Below are 18,124 nucleotides of genomic sequence, written 5' to 3'. Positions count from 1 at the left end.
AGACTTTTTAGATCCACCTGATGGTTCAGGCTCCCAAGATGACCATGACCATGTTGGCACCAGGCTATTCAGGAGGACGCAGGACGCAGGAGAGCAGGACGGCACCAGGTGCCATTCCTCCTCGAGGGCAGTCTTTGTGCCAGTCCAGCAGTTCACGGGCAAGGAGAGGCGATCCGGGTCAGGCAGGTGGAGGGGCCACCTTGGTGAAAAGCCCCATGGCCCACGGGAGCAGCATTTCTCGTGACCACTCCCTGGCAGCCTTCCAGGGTCCCCACAAGCAGGCCAGAGTCACTGCTCCCAGGGAAGCCCAAAGTGTGCTGTCCCTTTGGGGTACTTATAGTCCACATTTGGCTCCTCCCAGTTCCAGATGCAATTTACCAACCAATTAGGGGTCATTTTTATCATAGGCAATGTTGCCTAGAAACATATAGTCGACGTTTGACTCTTATTACGTTACCAAGGTAACAGAGCTGGAAAGTCAACCGAAGGTCAAATTCTCAAGCAGAAGGGGAAATGATAGCTGTTACATTAACTCTTCACCCACAATTATCTTGGGTCAAGTTGTTTAAATCCTCTCAGCTTCTCTTTTCCTGTCTGTAAAACAGTGATAATAGTAGTATGTGTCTCATAGGTTTGCCATGAGTATTACATGAGAAGCTGGCCAAGTGCTGAGCACAGTGCCTAGCCCAGAGAAAAGTCCTAAATAATGCTAGCTGCTATTACTATTACTATTATTACTATTATTGTTATTATTAAATTCTATACCCAGGCTAATGTCCTAAGCAGAGAATAGTTTTTTAAAAAGGACTGAATTTATACTTCTTTCTTTTTTTTAAAGATTTATTTCTTTATTTTGGGGGGGAGGGGCAAGGGGGTGGAGAGAGAGAGAGTCTTAAGCAGACTCCCTGCTGAGCGCAGAGCCTGATGCAGGGCTCAGTCTCACAACCCTGAGATCAAGACCTGAGCCGAAACCGAGTTGGATGCCTAACCAACCGCGCCACCCAGGCGCCCCTATACTTATTCTTAATAGTAACTTTGTTGGAAGTCAAACCTCCTTCAGAGTAATAAATGCTTATGGGTTAATTCTAATATCTGAATTTCCACACATATTCTCAAATATCACATGTATTACATTTCCTAGTAAAGAATTATACCCATTCAACATTTTTATATTCGAATATACTTAAAGCATAGGGGAAATCTTAAGATAACAAATGCCAATGCTTTACAATAGAATTATGTGTGGAAATATGACTCACACACAAGGCTTGCCAAGCATTTTCTGGACCGTGGCTCCAAGAACACCAAGTCCAAGACAGAAAGAGCTGCAGGCTTCTCTCCTCCTTTGCCAAGGCTCTGCCCATGCAGCCCAGACCCGAGCTGGAGGCCCCATGCCCATTTACCCTGTGCTTTCCTGAGGCCCATCACGTTCTTTATTCGTGGGCTCAGCAATGAACACAGAAATTCTAGTAGCTCTTCACTGCCTTCTGGCCCCATCCTGTGCTGCCAGGATCATAGGTAGAGACTGATCTTAAAGACAGAGGCTAAACCCAGAGGATGCGAGGCATGGCTGGAAGAGCAGGATGGGTGCAGCGTGCAGGGAGGACGGGGAGGGTGGTCTGCAGACGCAGGAGAAAGCCTGGGGATCCGCAATCAAGACTCTGACTCATCCGCTCAGGGTACAATCATAAGTTAGAGGAAGGCAGCAACTGAAGCAGACAAGCAACAGAGGTGAGGACACTGGCCACTGACTGAGTGACCAATGCGGGTCGACATCACGGTCAGAGGTGGCAGTTACCTGCATGGACTCTGGTATCCTGGAGAACTGGGCTCAAGCCCCGGCTCTGACTCTTACTAGCTCTATGTCCTTGAGCAAGATACTTGAGATCACTCAGCTTGTATATGACCATCTGTAAAGTGGGGATACTTAACAGTACCTACCACACAGGAAAACCGTAGGGGCCGGTGGAGACAATGCTTATAAAATATTTAGCAACATTGCCAGGCACTAAATATTAATGGATGCCTTTATTATATAGAGGCAACCTAGATAGTGTATTAGTTTTCTATTGTTGCTGTAAAAAAGTTACCACAAACGTAGTGGCAGAGAACAACATACATTTATTACCTTACAGTTCTGTAGTTTGAAAATCTGAAACGGGTCTCACTGGGCTGAAATCAAAGTTTTGAGAGGACTGCCTTCCTTTCTGGGAGCTCTAGGGGAGGACCTGCCTCCTTGCCCCTTCCAGCTTCTAGAAGCCGCCTGTACTCCTCGGCATGCGGCTCTCTTCCTCCATCTTCGAGGCCAGCAATGCTGGACTGAGTCCTTCTCATGGAGCCCTCTGTGGTCTGTTTTCTGATTCCTTCTTCCACTTCTCAGTTCCCCTGTGATTATACCGAGTCTACCCCCATCATTCAGGACATTCCCTTTACCTTAAGGCCAGCTGAGTAGCAACCTTAATTCCCGCTGCAAATTTCCTTCTCCTTTGCCAGGTCATCGAGCCCTTTCACAGATTCAGGGGCTCTATTGTGCCTACCAAAGATGGAACCAAGGATCAGCACAATCAGCCTGCCCCAAATTCCGTTCCTGTACGGGGCTGGCAAGGGCCATACGATATAGGGCTTAGGGCACACTTAAGCAAGTCCATCGTGGCCACACGTGGCCTCAGCAGCCCTGGCCTGACGAGGGCATTACACACTGCCTCAAAGGAAGTTACCTAAAAATGACTTTCTTTCCGCTTATATTTTAAATAAGATGATTCTTTCTCTACTGAATTGAACATAAGTATCTCAGAGGTAGGCCAAGAACAGCAAATACATACATTGGCCTCCATGTCCCTATTCTGTGTACTCAAGGCAAACGCTCATCAGTTGTAGCATTCTTTCTGGCCACGGGATCCTCAGCCCAGCCCCTCGGGCACTCAATACCAACGAACTGACACTGGCACATGAAGTTACTTCTCAAACACTATTTGCCATATCTGTATTAGGCAGTAAGTCCTAGTAATAACAGACACTACCTTTGTAATAATAAAGAAAGTGCCCAGTTGTTGGGAGTTTGTGAGTAATAAGACTCTCTCAAACTCCAAGTGTGACAACCCCGTGTGCACATACAAATCAGGCACACAGTGAGTACCACAGGAGTGGCTGAAATACACCAAAAATTCTACAGGTGAAGGCAGTCTGCTTCCAGACAAAGGACTTTTTTGTAAAGGAATCCCTCCATTCCTGGATGCTCAGGGTTTGTACTTCAGATTCCAAGCACTTAACCTTCACCACTTGTCAGTTAAAAATAAACTAAAAAGCCCAGAAACATGCTGGTCTAAGGAGAAAGTGCAGGGGCAACGGGGTGGAGAGAGAGAGAGTCTTAGTTCTTTCACTCCAGCAGAGACAGAAAGAAAAAAAAAATATATATATATATAACAAGGAGACCCAGAGGCCACAGTCTTCAGGGAAGAGCCAGCTGCGGAGTTAAGGCTGTACCTCATTTAGGGAGTCAATCAGAAAGAACCCATTCCTGGGAAGAAAGAAGCTTGAACAGATGAGAGAAATCCTAGGAAGGCACTTAATTAAGGAATGAGTCAAGAGCAATAATGAATTTTCAAAGAAGCCCATATGATACTCCTCAGGGGACATAAATCTAGATCATTTAGCTGCGGTGGAAACTCCATCCAGATTATGTGTTGTTAATTTAATATAAAACCCAATCTGAGTATATAATACAGTAAAATGTCAGATGCCGAGAGGCTATTCTTCTGGAAAGGCTCTCAAGCCCTGAAAGCAGGCCAAGATAATTTTCTTTTCAGCAAGTATTTTTATAGCCAAAAAAGAGCCATAGAGCAAGGAGCAGCGTGGGAAAGCATTTGACAATGACCTGAAACCTGACTGGTTCCACCTGCGCTCAGGTGGAATCAAGTGCTTTCATTGGTCACGTGGGCAGGGTAGTCCATACGCTGATGAAGAAGTGATAGGAGGGAGAGAGACAGACGGAGGGAGCGGTGGCCACACACACGGGGAGGGGGAGAGAGAGAGAGAGAGGAGGGAAAAAGCAATCTGAAATTACAGGGGCTAAGGAGGAGTGGGCAATGAAGAAGGAGGGGCTAAGGATGAACGGGACTAGGAGAAGCAACAAGTCTGGCCGGTCTCTTACGCAGACGAGTGCCTCGATACAGCACTCCTGGCCGGCACACAGACACTCGGCCCGGCAGGAATCTGTCCATGAGCTGAGTTCGCGGCAGGGTGCAGGGGGCACCACAACTTGCTAAGTCGCACACCCTCCTCCCCTCATTCTCCACGTCCGTAGCAGTCCCCTCAGGGCACCACGTCCTCTTCCTCCATGGCACGGTCACGGTTTGTAGTTATATATGTAGTGATGCGGTATTTTTGTTTCATACCCAGCTCCAGAAGGACAGCTCTGGGAGGCAGGGATCATGCCGTCTTGTTTACTGACTCCCTGTCACCTGGCACAGTGACTGAAACCCACGAGAGGTTTGAGAAATACTGTTGAATGAACGAATGTGTGAATGGACAAACAGGGGAGGAACAAGCACATGAATATGGACAGGGAGGTGTCTGGGCTTTGTGAAGGACTCCGGGCATTTTCCAAGCCGAGAAAAGAGAAGGCAGCAGGAACAGTGTGAGCAAATTAGAGGAGACGGGGAAGGAAAGGGCCGCCTGGAGGAGCCACTACCGCCCGAGACGTCTCGCGCTCAGGGCCGTCTAACAGATGTCTCACCACCACCTATCAGGAAAGTCTTTGCACCAGAATGTCAACCAAACTACTCCACCCCACAAAACCCAGAACGACTTTCTATTTTCTGTCACTCTCAAATTCAAGACATAGTTGAGTGCCTATTGCGCACATCATTGTGGACAACAGTGCTTCCTAACGGAGGTGGGAGCCGGTAACCAGAGAAGGACCAGAGAAGCACATAACCAGAGTGCAAAGCCATCAGCTCGCAGTTGCCCCCAGGAGAGCGTGACCCATGGCTATCCAGGTCCAGAGGGGAGCACGGTCACTGTGGGTGGTGGGGATTTTATCTTATTAGCCTTTAACGCCTTTAATCCAGCATGCTGTCACTAAGTGCCTACGTCCCCGACACAGTTCCCATACACCTGGAGGAATAGGAGCAATAGAACTCAGCCGGTGCCTTCGGCCTCCCTTTGCCCCACTGGGTCAGTTTCAGCCTTCATTTCTATTTAGTGTCTGCATACGCTTACCCTTAATAAAGATACTTATTTCTTATATAGTAATGTGAGGAAGCTGATGGTTTAAATCTGTCTTGAACAAAAAATTCTCAAGAGAATTGGGAGCAAAGTTGAAGGTCTGATAACAAAGACACGGAGTTACCACCTGGTGGCAGCATAGCTAAACTAAAGACCGTGAGTGTGAGGGGCGTGAGTGTGTGCGTGTGCATGCACGTGTGTGTGCGCGCGTGTGTGTACACCCACAAAAGTTCAGGGGAAGGAGATCCTGGAGCAGAATCATAAAATCTCAGGGTCGGAAGCCAACATCACGCCCCCGCCCCACTTCATTCAACAGGGGCCGTTTCCCTCACAACCTTGCTACTTAGTGGTTGTTTGGATTCCCTTTGGAGAAGGGGACTTCATTCCTAGCCCTTTTCCAAAACTCAAGTCAGAAAGAGACAGATTTGTCCAGACGGAGTCGGTGACCTCCAAAGAAGTAGTAATGAGCTGGCCTAAAGCCTGCACTCCATAATGTTCGTCCTGGGAACAAATGTGGGAATGAATGTAGCCTAAACTCCTTAATGTGTTTACTTTCAGCCTCTAGGGTTCAGTGGTAACAAAGGTGGGGCACTGATCAACGCGGCTAGTGAGACCATTTAGAAAGAGCTCCTGTCTAAGTGTCCCTCCCAGATCTTAGGAGGGCAGGCCAGGAGAGTATTCTATCCCACTGGGGCGGCAGACAGACTTGTCCCCAGGAATGTGCAGACCCAGATTCCTGACCCAGTTCTCCCTCAGTGGGACTTAAATAAGCTACTAAATTTTGGAGCCTTAGTTTTCTCCCCTGTGAAATGGAGCTAATTCTATCCACCAAGGCCGAGGACACCTGGACAAAATAACAGATGAGATAAAAGCAGTCTGCTTACTAGAAAGGGCCGGCAGACGTTGCAAGTTATTATTGTGCCAGGTGGTGCTGCGAATACATATCTTAGATTTATCAGTTTGTCCTGCTTATTTATGAACTAGACTGTCTTCTCTCCTAGAGAGTCACTGCTAATAAAAGGAACAGCTCCTCCCCAGGTCCAAGTTGCTGCTCCTTCTGGGCCAATAGGTAAGTGGTCCTTCTCAAGATTAAACCACAGAGACAGAAACACAAACCAAATCAGGTCTATAATCAGAAAATTCAGAGTTTATATGATCTGGCAAATGAAAAATGCAGTGAGCTTCCTTTCCCCATCCACAAAGCAGCCAAATTCTACAGCCTGCCTATTGGTGGCCTCCTCCTAGCTCCAGGGCAAGCAGAATCCCCCTGACCCCGTGTAACTTTACACCTCACCAACAGCCACAAACCAGGCTCGCTTCATAGCCCTCCACTGCCTTGGGAAGGGCTGGAGAGGTTCACCGTTCCTGCTCTGTGTGGCTGCCTTTAGCATAAGCCGCAGCTTTCCACTGGGTTGGAGCTTCCACGGGGGTAACAGGTGTTAAGGCTCTGTGTCAACACGAAACAGCTAGTGAAGTGGGGCATTCTTTAACTGTTCAACTGCCGCATAGTAAGGACACAGGAGGAAATGCGGATACACAGTCTCAGGCTTCCCAAGTAGGTTCCAGTTGTCCTTCAAATGTTCTTTTGTGAATGGGTCTCAGTTCCAGATTGGAAAGGACAGTGTATTGGCCCCTCTTGTGACCCCAACACCCAGAAGTGGCAAGCTTCTACCAAGCTTTCCCGCATTCTCCCTGCTCCCCGAGGGGCAGCCAATCGAACTAGCATGCACCTAACAACAACTGGACCACAGCTTCCAGGTGCTGCGGCTGCCATGTCAAAGTCTGCTTCTGGGGCGCTTGGGTGGCTCAGTCATTAAGCATCTGCCTTCGGCTCAGGTCATGATCCCAGGGTCCTGGGATCGAGTCCCACATCAGGCTTCCTGCTCGGCAGGAAGCCTGCTTCTCCCTCTCCCACTCCCCCTGCTTGTGTTCCTGATCTCTCTCTCTGTCAAATAAATAAATAAAATCTTTAAAAAAAAAACAAAGTCTGCCTCTGGCCCCTGACTTGCCCACACCCCCTACTCCAAGGCCCCTTCTTGGCGCCTGCTCTTCCGTTCATGGGTGGGAAACTCAAGCCCACCTCACTGCCTTGTGCACCCAGAGCCTCTCTGTCTTCTTCTCAGGCTGAAAGCTGGCAATACTCGATCCAGCCCGTTCCAGAAAGCCCTTCATCAATAAAGCTGATACACAGATGGGTATTTGTCTCACCTTTCTTGAATCTGTTGAATAGCCCAGAGGGAAGGAGGGCTGTTTCAGGCAGTATTTCAGAGTGCTTAGCATTTCATAGCAAATGGTACTGACATATTAAGAAGGTTCTTTGAGGGTCCATGGCGGGTCCTCCTGCTCCAACACTGTGCACTGAAGTCCAACATTATTTGGATCAGTAGTTCTCAAGGACGGCGCCACTGCCCTCTAGGGGAGGCTTGGAAAATCTAAGAGGGGGTTTTAGGTTGTCACCATGATGGAGGGACACTACAGTAGTTCCCCTTAGCCTCAGGGGCTACACGCCAAGCCCCCCAGGGGATGCCTGAAACCACAGATAGTACCAAACCCTACATATACTATATTTTTTCCTATACACACATACCTATGATAAAGTTCCTAATTTATAAATTAGGCACGGTAGGAGATTAACAATAATAACTAAGAATAAAATAGAACAACTCTAACAATATACTGTAACAAAAGTTATATGAACCTGGTTTCTCTCTGTCTCTAAAATATTTTACTATACTTACCCTTCTTGTGATAACAGAAGATGATGATAAAACGCTTACATATGAGATAAATGAAGTAGGCATGGTGACAGCATCAGGCTAGCACTGACCTTCCGCAGATAGGTCAGGGGGCGGATCCTCTGCTTCTGGGTCATAGCTGACCACGGGAAAGTGAGACCTAAGCGGAGACTACTGTACCAGCATCTAGCAGAAGCAGGAAAGACGTGGACACTCTGCCATGTGCAGTGCTGTCCTGGGCAACGAAGCGTTCTGTGCCCCTCGTGACTTCTAAATATTGCACTAGTCATACATATAGGTTAAAAAAAAACTACTTATGATATACATTTACACATATATGTGCATTTGTACATATCTGTGCATACGTACGTGTGTATATTTCTTAATTAAATATCAGTAGGTACAAAGAAAAATATGGACAAATATCCCCACCAAACTACTAGGAGCGCTATATTGGCTGGTTTTGGGTAAGGTCATATGGATGTTTAATAACTCGGTTATGACATTTCTATTTTGTTCCAAGTTTTTATAAGAACGTATTAGTTTTACAATTGGAAAAAACAAGTTAACCAAAAAAATGGGCACAATTTGTTAAAACAATTTACAAGAAAAATCCTGTCCTAAAGATATGATATTTTAGAAATAAGTTTACTATATATTCATCTAGTAAAGTTAGGTTACCCAGAGAATCTGCTTATAAATTTCTGAGCCTAGAAACTAAACTGCTTTGTAGATAAATACAACCCGTGTTTCTGCATGGTTTTAAAGTGCACAGAATTTTCCAGGAATTCAGTTAGTACGAAAGTGGAAAGGAGAGTGTGAGGAATCATTTACCATTTAGGAAAATCCAGGCACTGGTGTCAACATTGCTCGTGGTACGCAAGTTGCCGATACAACAGACGTGCGTCGGTCACTCAGCACTCGAGGCCATGACATTGGCAGAGATTCTGAGTGTCGGGGTCTGCAGCTAACTATTTCATTACGTCCTCATGCGCAGGCACACTGACCCCTCCCTCTCCTTTCACTTCTCTTACATTTCCACCAGGGTGTACATTTGATTTCTAAATTTTCACATGTAGGTGGGTTAGATGATATCTGAACGGCACGTCAGGGCACCAAAGGGGGCAATTTCGCGACAGAAAGGGCCCGTTGGGACTGACGGGGCTGAGAGCCATGGCCTTCACCCCTCAGATCACAAGGCAAGGTGCCTCCATCGACTCGGACCTCCAGGCCCTTGCCTGCACTTTCCAGTCTCTCAGCAGCCATAGCAGAGGAAGTTTGGAGAAGGACTGTGCTTGTCACAGCACATGATGACAGCTCTAACTCTGTGTAAAACAGGATCTTCGTCTCTCTGGGGTGGGGCGGGGGTCAGCAAGGGACTTCCACCCTCCCCCCACACCATCTGCGAGAAGGAAGAAAGCCATGTGTCAGCAGCAGGACGGAGGCGGAACTGGGCTGCGCTACTTACAGAGGTCTTCGGTGGCCGTGGGCACGAAGGCAGCCATGGACTCATAGAGCTCCTCGTCGCAGCCGGGGTTGAGGGAACACTTCATGAGCAGGTCTGTGGAGAGGTGGGCCATGGACTCGTACATGGTGTCAGCCTCCTCCCCTTGCATCAGTTCCTCTTTGATGTGACTCTTCAGCATGTCCACAGTTTCCTGAAAGGGAAAACGGGACTCACAGGCGCCCAGGGACACTCTGGCCTTCTGGGTAGAGCGAGGCCTTCGGTGCACTTGGGACAGGCAAAGAGGAAAGGTTCACACAGGTCAGCGTTCAGCTGTCCCACCAGCCCGAAAGCTCCTGGAGGCCAGGCTCCGAGTCTTTGTCTGTTTGTTTTCTGTGTTTTGTTTTAATCTTTGTATATTCTCCCAATGCTCAGCACAGGGTCATGCACACAAGAGCCAGGCATTAAATGTCCAATGAGCATAGGGTACAAATTAACGACCTTCTCATGAGCTCCTCCTATGGGTCAGATACGATGCCAGGTGTTTGCCTACACATTACCTCACATCATCCTTTCCACAGCTGCTTGAGAAAGCTGCGATATTCCCTAGCTCACACATGAGAAAACCACAGCTCAGAAAACCCTAGTGCCTTACTCAAGGGCGTGCAATCCTGCCTTCTGACCTTTCTACTCCACCTCGGTTCCACCAAAGGAAACAACTGATCCCCAAGGCTATAACCCTTACTGACCAACCAGAGGGAAATCCAAATGGGCTAAAGAGGGCTGCAGCTAAGATGTTCTTGCCCTGATGTGTAGTCAGACGGCTCTCAGAAGCCCACTGCCTAGTCCCTGTTCCTTCCAGCAGGCTGCTCGCCAGCGCCTCCCTTGGTTTCACACGCTGCGTGCCAAGAGGAGAGAGGGCCTTGGCGGAAGTGACCCGCAGTAGGACAGGCTGCCCCTCTCCTTCTGCCTCCCTGTGGTGGTGAAGCCAGAAAGCTGGCCTCTCTGAAACCCTGCACAACTTTTCCTGGTAAGAAACTTCAGTGTTTCACAATCCTTATTTCAGCATCAACCTGCAAAAATCCTCATTTTCATCATCACTACCTCAAGAGAGCTAATCTGCTATTGACACAAAGTGTTGGTTTCCTGATGAGACTGGCCCAGGTGACAGCTGTGAAGTGCTGGGAGACTCAAGGTCTGGCATTTGGTTTCGATGTGCTGGAAAGAGGAAACGGGACAGTTCCTAGAGGTCACAAAAACATGCAGGGACCTTTTGGTAGCAATGCTGAAGATGCACTGGCTGAAGGTGATTATGGCTGGAGAACTGGACTGATTTCGGTGCAAACTGAAAAGCCATCATTCCACTTCCCTGTTACGTAAAGTAAAATAACAAGCCCCAGCACCCGCATCAAACTAGGTTCCCGTCCTATCTCCACCCTTGCTAGAGTGCGACCCGGGCACAACTATTCCACCTTCCCAAGCCCTTCTCCTCCTTTGTTACAGACAGATAACAATACTATCAACCTCCAAGGATTGTGGTGAGCATTAAGTGAATCATGGCATTTACTAATCAAATAAATTCAATAAACAGTAGTCACGACTGTGAACACAGTATGTCCCCAATAAAAACTACTGGCGTAGAAATGATACGCTGCATTTTACACATCTGTGCCTTCAGAGTAAAGCTGAGTAAATACTCCTGGACGGTGAGCACCTTTCAGCCTCATTTATGTCAGGGATGCCCAAAACAGACACTCATGCTATTCTACTCATTCAACACACTTAATCACCCCCAAACTGTGGGGAGCCCCCTCCATGCCTCAGTGAGTCGCTGCCTTGCAGACTGTCAAATACAGAGCTCAGAGTTAAGTTTCTGGGAGGTGTAGGCTCACTCCTGTATGGAGATAGAGAGCAAGACTAGATGGTCTTTGTGGTTCCTTTTGAGGTCTCAGCTCCACGAGAGAGGCTGAGAGTCCCCACTGTGACTCGTGAAGATGAAGGAAAACCAGAAAAGGGTGGAGTCAGGAAGGGCAGGGGTCTCCAAGACAAGAGAAGCGATACTGGGGCATGGAGCAAAGCCTAGGCACGGGATGAGATTACACTCAAAGAAGTTCCCAGAAGTCAATGATCAAGGAGGACCTGGGGGGTCCAAAACCAGATGAGCAAATAAACTGGGCATCTCTCTCTTAAGATCAGCAGAAGCTCAGAAAGAGACAGGCCATTAGCCTAAAGGGGAACCTTCCAGTTGGGCTCTGGGAAGCCTCAAGTGCACAGCTTCGTTGTGGTCTCTGCTAAGGAAGGAACCAATCCTAACAGTTCACATGGACCTGACAGTGGGGGTGGCAGCTGGAAGCATCCCACCAAAGTGCCTTGGAGATGGAGGTGGGGTGGGGAAGAGGGGTCAGCATCAACCTGCAGCAGATGCACTCTTCAAATGTCTCTCTAAATTCTTTCAAGGTGGACCTCAGTGCTTTACAGACATTATTTCCTTTTATCCTGAAAACCACCCTATGAGCAGAACTAGCATTACCTTCCTTCTGCACTTTAGGAAACTAAAAGAAACAAGGTATGTGATTTGTCCAAAATCACGTGGCTGACAAGCGTTGGCCCAGGAATGTGGACCCAGGTCCATGGGACTCCAGGGCGCATCTCTTTTTTTTTTTTTTTTTAAAGATTTTATTTATTTATTCATGAGAGACAGAGAGAGAGAGAGAGGCAGAGGGAGAAGCAGGATCCCAAGGAGCAGAGAGCCCGATGCGGGACTCGATCCCAGGACTCTGGGATCATGACCTGAGCCGTAGGCAGACGTTTAACCATCTGAGCCACCCAGGGGCCCGGAAACTCAGGGCGCATCTCGTAAGCCCACACATACTGGCCCTGCCAGAGAAGAGGCAAAGGGGCACACGCTAGGGATGAAATCCAACCGTGTCTCTAGCAAACAGGTAAGCCCTAGGACCACAGAGTGCATTTCCATTCCTGGGGCCTCTCCCGCCTTGACCTTACCACATACTCGTCGATGAACTGCCGCAGGTCCCTGAAGCCGTGTTTCTCAGCAATGGTGTTGGGATAGTGGCCATGCTTGTTGGCCACACTGTACGCCTGTAGGGCTCCCGGGCAGGTGAGCAACAAGGCGGTGAGGTTCTTCAGTCCGTACTTCGCAGCAAAATGCAGCAGGGTGGGCAGCTCTTCATCCCTCTGATCTGAAAGATTGTTCAGGAAAACAATGGACAAATAAGAATGAAGGCACGGCACCCTTGTTCATGCAGACAAAGCTGGCAAGACTACCAGGGCATCCAGCAGGCACTCAATCATTACTTCTCGGTTGACTGGCCTACTATCTGACAGCTTCCTTTGAGGCACAACTGAAGATTATGCCCTCAAATGACGGAAGAAATGGTATGTTAATTAATTAGCAAATCTAATAACATTCTACCTTCTTTCTCTAAAAGGATCAAAGAATCCTGAAAAATAATACTAATTCAAAAGATGCTGATTTTCTAAAGGCTTAAGTAGCAGCCACAAAGTACAACAGGAATCATGTTTTGACCTTCTCTGTAAATTTCACAGCACTTTATCACAATTGCTTTGTGCTGATTAAAAAAAATTAAGTCCATCTTAGCTCTTATTCCAAATTTCATAAAGCATGCCAAGTAATCCTAGGTATGTTAATTAGCCTTTCCATGGCCCTTAGTTTTGAACTAGAAGATATTTCCAAACTATCTCAAAAGGGCTGGGAGGATTAATAAGATGGTATTCAGTGAGTTCTTTGTTTAGGACAGGTTTTGAATGTTGGCATTAATACACCTGAACCACAGGATGTCCATTAACCCTCTGATTCATGGGAAACAAAGTACTCCTTAGGGTCACTGGATCCCCGTGACCTCCTCTGCCTACTAATATCTGGATCCAGCAAGTCAAACTCTACCAAGAAAATAGACACGTTTGTGTTATGGAGTTGGGGACAAATCTTTCTTTTGTTTGTTTGCATAAAAGTTGATTTCTAAACCCAACAGTGAAAGATAGATAGACAGACATATACTTTTATGTACACACACACACACACACATAAATATATATGCATACAGATTTTTTTTAGTAAAACAAACTCAGCTTCCTATTCACCAGGATATGATCCTTGGGATGAAGGGTCTGAAAATGTCCCCAGGACCCCACATCGGCAGGCTCTGAAATACTCTTCCTGAGCCCCAAGTTTAACAACAGAGAATATTAACACTGCTCGAAGTAATGCAGGAACATTCCACAGTAGAAAACGGGGGAGAGGCAATAAGATGCCCTCAGGAGAAGGACGTGAGGGTATTATAACCCCATCCTTATGGCTCTCTTGGCCATGGAAGGATGGGACACCGGGCAGAGGGCAACCAGGTTCCATGATGCAATGTGAAGGAAGAGCGGTATCCACAGAAGCACCCTACCAGGCATCTCGTCAGCCCCCCAGGCACCACCCCCACACGATCGGTTATCCCAGCTCCCAGCATGTCACATGTGCACAGCAGACTGCTCCTCCCTCACTGAACAAATGTTTGTTTCGATCCTACAATTAGCCACCCAGGCATTGCCTCAGCCCTCACTGCGCTGACAGCCTAGCAGAGAAGACAGGCACAGCTGAGGAGAATGAGTACAGAGGACACCCAACGTGCTAGGGGAGCCCACGGCACGTAGACAGAACCTACCGAAGGTTCCGAGAGGTCTTCCTGAGGAAGTGCTGTACAGCGTCCTGAAGGCCGCTGTACGGAGGTGAAGAGAAGTTAGCCAGGTGCAGAGCCACCAGTGAGGACAGGAAGAAACCGTACTCCCATGAGTTCAGGTGGCAAGAGGCAGGGCAGAATTTTCATGAGGTGAAAGAAGTTCATACTTTCTGTAGAGTAGAGCCCAGGGACAGTGTAGAGAGAGAGGAGGGCAGAAATGCAGCAGGAACCCCTGGGGAAGGGCTTGCAAACATGGTAAGGAGTTTGGACTTTATCTAGAAGGCAAATGGGAACCACAAAGGGTTTTTAGCAAGGGGTCGAGGTATTCAGATTTACAATTTAGAAGACTCTCTAGCTAGCTAGTGAAGGAATCATTCTCAGAGGATGAGCTGCAGAGCGGGAACCAGCAAGGTGCAAGCACAGGGTGACTGGATGCTGAGACCAGCAAACTAGAATCAACCCACAGCTGGTTTCCTGAGGCTTGACTTTTGACTCACTTGTCATCATATCTTCTTCTTCCAGCTGGTTAATTCCAAAGAGGTGTAGTCCACTCGCAGGGATATTATTCTTCAGGGACTCAGTGAGCAGTTTATCAAGGGTCTCTGTGTTGTAGGGCACAATTTTAAAGGCCTGAACATAAAAGTGAAGACGGTCAGGTCAGATTTTAAATCCAGCCATCTCGCATCCAGCAGATGCAAAGCTGAAGAACGAGCAGAAACAACATGTCCCAAAAACTCAGGCTTCCTTTCAACATCCTTACCTGACACATGAACTCCACGGGATTTGCAGCATTGGACAATAAATTCCCAATTTCTTCCATGTCAGTATAATAGATGATCACAGTTTCACACACCACTAAATCCCCAGAATAGATCTTCAAGGAAACATTCCCAGATGAAAGGCCTGAAGAGAAGAAAAAAAAATACCACAAATGTGCCCAGGAGGAATAAGGGTCCAGGGGAACGTGTCCACAGATTCACCTTAATGGGAAAGAAATTAACTGGGGGCTGGAAGAAAGATTTGGGAGGTAGGCCGGGGAGAGAGGGGTGAGGGGAATGGTAGAAGCAGGAAGTGAGGGGACTAGCACCTGAGAGGCCTCTGAGTTAGAAAAATTGTCCTCATTTGTGTCTGCAATTTAATTTTTGGAGGATTTTCATCTGTTTTGTTTGCTACGGTAGGCCCAGGACCATGACAAACAGGAAGAGGAGTTGAGCTTAAAGCACTTTCTACAGAGATCACTGGTGGCCACAAGGTGGGAAAGATCCTGGCGGGCGGAACTCAGTGCTCCCCCGACACTGGACTGGGATAACTGATTCACCGGCTCTGCTGCTGTCATGACTATGTGCTCTTTAGCTCTTCTCCACCACAGGAAGGGGTTTTGAGGGGGAAAGAAAAAATTAAAAATACACCAACCACAAAGATTCGATTGACAAAAGAGGAAATGCAACAAGTAGAGAACATGGAAAAATAGTCAGCCTCGGATAGTAATCAAAGAAATGCAAATTAAAACAATGGGCTACTCCTTCAAAAGGCATCCAATTAGCAAAATATTTAAAAATGATAATGCCTAGTGTTGGTGATGACACAGCAAACTCAACAGGAGTAGTATTCAGAAAGCAAGTAAGCCCTGTTTTCCAGGATCCTGAAAAATGCCTGGCATTTGGGGCGCCTGGGTGGTTCAGTCATTAAGCGTCTGCCTTCGGCTCAGGTCATGATCCCAGGGTCCTGGGATGGAGCCCAGCATCAGGCTGCCCGCTCAGCCGGAGGCCTGCTCCTCCCTCCCCCACTCCCCCTGCTTGTGTTCCCTCTCTCACTCTCTGTCAAATAAATAAATAAAATCTTGAGAAAAAAAAAAAATGCCTGGCATTTCAGGGGCTCCATCTTGAGGAAATACTCCTCAATCCATGCAAGCATAAAGAGGCTTGATATATCAGAATTTAAAACAATAAGAAGACACTAAGAAATCAGAAATGACATAAATACATAACAATGAGGAGGTGAAAAATTAAAAGATACTTCTTTTCAATGGAGTATGATGCAGCTTTAAACAAGACGATTTATAATATGATACAAGTCCAACACAAGGAACTGGTTTTATAAATTACGATACATCTATACAAGGGATTAGCTTGCAACCAGTAAACATTATGTTGTAAAGGAATATTTATTAACATGGGAAAATACTCATAGGTATCTTCCAGGTAACGAAAGTGGCCTAGGAGACTATACGAAGCTATGTACATAGAAACAGAAAAATACAGAAATCACTGATTTCCTTTGGGGTATACAGGCAATTTTCTATTTACTTTCCTTTACCTTGGCTGTCTTCTTCAACTTTTCAGTATTGAGCACACATAACTTTTACAATAGAAAAAATATGTTATAAAATGGAGAGTTACACGGGGACGCCTGGGTGGCTCAGTCAGTTGAGGGTTAAACGTCTGTCTTCGGCTCAGCTCATGATCCCAGGGTCCTGGAATGGAGTCCTGCATCAGGCTCCTTGCTCAGCAGGGAACCTGCTTCTCCCTCTGACTGCAGCTCCCTCTGCTTGCACTCTGTCTCTGTCTCTGTCTCTCTCTCTCAAATAAATAAAATCTTAAAAAAAAAAAAAAAGTTACAAAGTCCACATAACAGCATGGGGCAAAAGGATGCTGAGAGAATAAATATAAGATTATATCAAGAAAAACAGAATATTGAAAACAACTGTTTTTAAAATTGTGAACAAAAAACAGTCTGAATTTTTTTCTATTTTTCTCTAATTTCAAAAAAAATTTTTTTAAAGATTCATTTGACAGAGAGAGTGAATGAGAGAGAAAGCACGAGTGGGGGTAAGGGACAGAGGGAGAGGGAGAAGAAGATTCTCCCACTGAGCAGGGAGCCTGATGTGGGGCTTGATCTCAGGACCCTGGGATCATGACCTGAGCTGAAGGCAGACACTTAACCAACTGAGCCACTCGAGTGCTCCTCAAAAAATTTTAATATCTTAACTTCATAAGGATAAAAAATTTTACAATATCCACTTTTTCCCCATTGCACATGTATGTTTCTGCAACTTCCTTTTCCTTTAAATAGAACATGTCAACCAGATCCAAATCTTGGCTGTCACTTTTCTCAGTTGCTGAAGAAAGACAGGACAAGTAAAAGAAAGCAAGAGTGGGCCTCTTCCTGAACAGGATGCCTGATTTCCAGAGGTAGACGGGGCTACTTACTGGGGGCTTTCACGGAAACGGTGTATTCATTCTCCAGCTTGGCTTCCACCCTGACTGAGGGAGAATCCTCAGGAGAAAATTCTGCTTCTGTTGTCACCCTCTCATCCAACTTACATCTCACAATGACGTAGACAGTGGTTTCCACCTGGAACAGGAGACCAGTCAGTGTCCCCTCTCCCTCCTGGGTGCTCTATCAGGGTGCTGGGCAGAGGGTCTCCTGTCTCCCCGAGCCCCAGCTCTATCTGGTGAGGCTGTCCCAGAGCAGGGTGGGGTCTGCAGTCCAGCACTGGGCCTGTCTGCCATGGGTCCCAAAGAGACAAGTTACAAAGACTGAGAAGTGAACGTTTATAAACCTTTATAGCAATTTGATGGGAGTAATTTTATGTCTGTTGAATCTAATGTAATAATTTAATATCCTGGGGCTTGTATTTCATCTTTTTATTTCATTTTTATCGCATTTCTTTTTTATTGCATTTTATAAAAGCACTGGTGCATGGCAGAATTGGGAATTTTGAAAAACAACAATGAGTCTTCACAGATAGTTTGAGAAGCACTCTTCTGACACGAGCCTGGCTACTCAATGGGAAGCCAGTGGACTGACAGCACTTGCAAGTGGATTCGAAATGCAGAATCCCAGGCCCCTCCTGGACCCACTGAACCATCAAAGTCTGAATTTTACTGAGACCCCCGGGTGACTCACATGCACCTTACGATGTGAGAGGCGCCAGCCTAGAGAAGCCCTCTTGGGTTCCGCTTCTTACACTGTTCTTGAAAGGGCACAAATACCTTATTGGAGGACTGATT

The 18,124-nt window shown here is 46.9% G+C and overlaps 1 protein-coding gene across 5 annotated transcripts in view; it reads right to left on the bottom strand.

Annotated features, from left to right (window-relative positions):
- The window catches only part of PIK3AP1 (phosphoinositide-3-kinase adaptor protein 1), a 115,764-nt gene that overhangs the window by 40,618 nt on the left and 57,022 nt on the right, over positions 1 to 18,124 (bottom strand). For all 5 annotated transcript variants that reach the window (XM_081823712.1, XM_081823711.1, XM_081823710.1 and 2 more), the window contains 5 exons: positions 17,321 to 17,465; positions 14,872 to 15,014; positions 14,609 to 14,741; positions 12,409 to 12,605; positions 9,430 to 9,619 (listed from right to left, as the gene is read on the bottom strand). In XM_081823712.1, coding sequence (XP_081679838.1) covers positions 9,430 to 9,619; positions 12,409 to 12,605; positions 14,609 to 14,741; positions 14,872 to 15,014; positions 17,321 to 17,465 — 808 coding nt within the window. The remainder of the gene's footprint in view (positions 1 to 9,429; positions 9,620 to 12,408; positions 12,606 to 14,608; positions 14,742 to 14,871; positions 15,015 to 17,320; positions 17,466 to 18,124) is intronic.

Source organism: Leptonychotes weddellii, chromosome 6 (genome assembly GCF_054177405.1).
Source record: "Leptonychotes weddellii isolate Sample4059 chromosome 6, ASM5417740v2, whole genome shotgun sequence".
Classification (NCBI taxonomy): Eukaryota; Metazoa; Chordata; class Mammalia; order Carnivora; family Phocidae; genus Leptonychotes; species Leptonychotes weddellii.
This window is presented reverse-complemented; position numbering and strand designations above follow the sequence as displayed.